The following is a 4,336-nucleotide window of genomic DNA, read 5'->3' as shown; positions in this document are numbered from 1 at the left end:
TAACACACACACACACACACACGCACACACACACACACACACACACACACACACACACACCACCTCCTCTCCCCCCAGGCCTGGACGCGCGCGCCGCCTCTGTGGTGATGCGCGCCATCCGCAATGTGGCGGCGGACGGGCGCACCATCATGGTCACCATCCACCAGCCCAGCATCGAGATCTTTGAGAGCTTCGACATGCTGCTGCTGCTGCAGGTGGGGGCGGGGTTTGGAAGGGGGGGAGGGGAGGGGTTTGGAGGGGGAGCCGGGGCGTGGCGTGTGTGTTTTGGAGGGGGTAGGGTAGGGGAGGGGCTGTGTTCAGCATTCCCAGAAAGGAACCAAGGGGGAGGTGTTGGGAGGGAAGGGAGGGCCTGCTGCTTCGGCAGATGTGGGGGGCGTGTGTGGAGGGTAGGGCAGCGGGAGGGGAGGGAACGGGAGCCGCACACACCCATCTCCTCTGCGAACTTGACACGTCCGCACTTTCCTCCAACTCCCAACTGCACCCCACTCCCAACCCCAACTCACTCCCAACCCCAACCCACATCCCAAACCCCACAACCGCACACACCCACAACCCCCACCCCCACTTCACTTCGTAACCTTGATGCATGTGACCCCCACCCCCACCCCACTGCTCCCCCACAGCGCGGTGGGCGCACCACCTACTTTGGCCCCATGGGTGTGGGCAGCAGGGGCCTGATCGACTACCTCACCGGCGCCATCCCGGGTGAGGCGGGGTGGGAAGGAGGAGCGGGCGGGAGTGAGAGGCTTGGCGTGAGGGGTGCACAGGCGAGGGCGTGGGCACTAAGGTGGGGGGTTGAGGCGGGGGTGAGTTGAGGCGGGGTGAGGGGGTGTGGGTGAGGGGGTGGGCAGCACTGGGCACCGCTGAGCCCACGCCGGCGCCCGAATGGCTGCGTTGGCCCTGACGGAACGGGAGGCGCAGTCACCACACACACACACACACACACATACACACACACACACACACACACACACACACACACACACACACACACACACACACACACACACACACACACGTGTCCTTGCAACACGCCACCAACCCACGCCTAGCTGCTGCCCCCCCTGCTGCTGTCTACTTCGCTGCACTTCTCTTCACCAATCTTTGCAACCCCCCCCCCCCCCTGCCCTCCTGCTTCCCCCTCCTCCTGCAGGCGTGGAGCCTCTCCCCGCCGACTACAACCCCGCGACCTGGATGCTGGAGGTCACGGGCGCGGCCAAGGCGGTGCGCATCAAGGCAGTGGAGGGAGCGGACTGGCCCGCCCTGTATGCGGGGTGAGAAAGGCGGGGGAGGAGGAGGCGGGGTAAGGGCTGGGTGTGGAAGGCGCCGGAGTGTGGAAGGCTCTGTTTGTGGCTTTGTGTTTCCTCGAGCACTTCGAGCATCTGACACGCACACGCGCCCTCCACCTCCCCAGCCCCCTCCCCATAAGTAGTATCGCTTGCAATTAACGCCTCTGCCTGCGCTCAACTAATTTAGCTTGTTGGGCTGGTATCAATATGCGCGCGCGCACACACACACACACACACACACACATCTGTTGTTTTCTTATTCGCTCGTAGGTGAGACTTTCATCGAGGATTGGGCGGGAGCTTGGACTTAGCGGCCAGGAGTAGCGACGCGGAGCTAGGAATTGTAGGAGTGCCTGGGCCTCACGGTACCGTGAGCACATGCATGGGTTTGCACCCTTGAGAGCGTGTGGACACTAATCCCCCCTCGAGGTTAGAGTAGCGGGGGTTGCGCGATTTCCGGTTGGTAAGACCGGCGGCTCACCGCAGCAGGTATGCGAGGTAACTTCAGGTAACATCCGTAAACCGTCGCTTTGCTGCATCGCATACACTGTCTTTGCGCAACGTTTTCCTTGTGCTCTTTAACACACACACACACACACACACACACACACACACACACACACGCACACACACACACACACACACACACACACACACACACACACACACACACACACACACACACACACGCACACACGCAGCTCCGCCCTGGCCGCCTCCAACGCGTCCGAGGCCGCCCGGCTTGTGGAGGCCAGCCGCAAGGCGCACCCCGAGCCGCTGGCGGTGTCGGGCACCTACGCCGCGGGGCTGCTCACACAGGTGCGGGTTGGGGGATATGTGTGTGTGCGCGGGCAGGAGGTGGGTGAGAGGGATGTGGGTGGGGGTGGGTGCAAATACCAGCCCAAACCAAACCAAACCTAAAACAAGCGGAGTATGTGGGTGGATGTTGGGGTCAACGAGCGATAGGGGGGTGGTGGGTTCATCTGCCCTAGGCACGGGAGCAGATCGAAAGAGTGACGGGTGGCTGGGTGGGCTTATGTGCCCGAGAGCCCAGTGGCGGAGCAGTGGAGGAGTTGGGCGGTGGCGCACCCCCTTGTCCAACACCCCCTCCTATACCCATTGCCCTGGCCTCCCAACCGCCTCCCACCCACCTTGCAACCCCAAACCCCCAACACCCGCCTCCCCCCCCAGCTGCAAGTGCTGGGCTCCAAGTTCCGACTGGCCTATTGGCGCACGCCCTCCTACAACTTCGTCCGCATCGCCATGTGAGCACGGTGTTATGTGTGTGTGTGGGGGGGGAGGATGATGTTTGGGGGGAGGGGGTGCATCCGCGCGCCATGCGGTTCTCACCCCGCTGCGCTTTCACTTCTTGAATAATCACGAGTGTACCTCCGCACACACACACACACACACACACACACACACACACACACACACACACACACACACACACACCTCGCACACGCACAACACCCTCCACACACACACACACACACACACCTCGCACACGCACAACACCCTCCACACACACACACACACCTCGCACATGCACAACACCCTCCACACACACACACACACACACCTCCGCCGCCGTAATTCTGCATCGCATACACTGTCATACGCGTAATGTTTTTTGTGCTCTTCAACACACCTCATGCACGCGCCACCCTCCTCCAAACACACATTCCTCACAACCCACCCCGCAGGACGGTGGCGGTGGCTCTGGTGTACGGCTCCGTGTACTGGGGCGAGGGCGACGTGCCCGACCCCGCGTCCACAGGCTCCGTGCAGAACGTCATGGGTGAGTACGTGTGTGTGTGTGGGGGGGGGTCATGTGGCCGAGCCCAATGCGACAGGTATCAATTGTCTAGGAATTGTCGCCCAAGGGAGGGACGAGGGGGCGCGCGCGAGCGGGGGAGAGCGGCATTGGGGGCGGAAGAAATGCGGCGGCGGGCGGAGGAGGAGCGGATCCCCACTCCTTGCACCCGTACATCTGCTCAACCCTACCCCCGCTTGACTGAGCCCCCGCTTCTCACTCCTCTCCCATTCACTCACTCCTCTACCATTCACTCTCACTCTCACTTACCCTCACTCTCACTCCCGCCCGTACGGCCCGCAGGTGTGCTGTTCAGCAGCACCAGCTTCCTGGGGATGGCGGGTGCGTGCGTGTGTGCGTGTGTGCGTGTGCGTGTGCGTGTGCGTGTGCGTGTGCGTGTGCGTGTGCGTGTGTGTGTGTGTGTGTGTGTGTGGCAATGGCTCCGAGGTGTGGGGGTGGAGTGGATGAGAGTGGGAGGGGTGGGCACGAGGAGCGGGTGGGTGGGTGGGTGGTGGCCGTCCATCAAAGACGGTGTGCTAACGTCAAGATTGGGGGGTAAACGGAAATGGAGGAGAGGCGTGCATGAGGCGCTGCCTCGCGCGAGCCCTGTCAGCTCCCATACACAACTCTCTCACACTCCCACCCTCATCTGGCAACGACTCGTCCGCGGTCTTCAGTGATCCTGTACCGCAACCCTCCCACCCACCACCTGCCCTCCTGCACACAGGCATGAACAGCCTCATGCCGCTGCTGGGCTTTGAGCGCGTGGTGTACTACAGGGAGCAGGCCGCGGCCATGTACAACCCCTGGGTGTACGGATTCGTACTCATGGGCGTGGAGACGCCGTACCTGCTGAGTCAGGTGTGGGCAGTTAGGGGGTGTCGGGGGTTGGGGGGTATTGCGTGGGGTTGGATGGGTTAACGCGAAAGGGTCAACACTGAGGGCCGCGACCGTCCTAATTCGATGATAGCCCAATGATCACGGTAGGTGGTGTCGGTTTGGGAGGGGGGGGGGGGGCAGGCCAAGCAAGGCCATTAGCTAGCTCCTCAAAATGTCCTATTTTTAAGACGCTGATATAAACAGACTGTCCTTATTTCAAGACGCTGATTCCAACACCAATCCTGCCTGAATGCTGCCCCTACCCACGTCTTATGTTTTGCGCTCGCCATTAACGGCGCCGCCCCGCCACCATTTCCCCCCCTCCCCCCTC

At 61.9% G+C, this 4,336-nt stretch overlaps 1 protein-coding gene across 1 annotated transcript in view; it reads left to right on the top strand.

The window, feature by feature from the left end:
* The window catches only part of CHLRE_11g467597v5 (uncharacterized protein), a 19,851-nt gene that overhangs the window by 12,724 nt on the left and 2,791 nt on the right, over nt 1-4,336 (top strand). The window contains exons 26-33 of the mRNA XM_043067349.1: nt 79-215; nt 645-726; nt 1,175-1,295; nt 2,012-2,129; nt 2,502-2,575; nt 3,017-3,111; nt 3,430-3,468; nt 3,854-3,987. Coding sequence (XP_042919349.1) covers nt 79-215; nt 645-726; nt 1,175-1,295; nt 2,012-2,129; nt 2,502-2,575; nt 3,017-3,111; nt 3,430-3,468; nt 3,854-3,987 — 800 coding nt within the window. The remainder of the gene's footprint in view (nt 1-78; nt 216-644; nt 727-1,174; nt 1,296-2,011; nt 2,130-2,501; nt 2,576-3,016; nt 3,112-3,429; nt 3,469-3,853; nt 3,988-4,336) is intronic.

This window comes from Chlamydomonas reinhardtii, chromosome 11 (genome assembly GCF_000002595.2).
Source record: "Chlamydomonas reinhardtii strain CC-503 cw92 mt+ chromosome 11, whole genome shotgun sequence".
In the NCBI taxonomy this organism is placed as follows: Eukaryota; Viridiplantae; Chlorophyta; class Chlorophyceae; order Chlamydomonadales; family Chlamydomonadaceae; genus Chlamydomonas; species Chlamydomonas reinhardtii.
The sequence above is the reverse complement of the archived record's forward strand: the minus strand, read 5'-3'. Positions and strand labels throughout refer to the sequence as shown.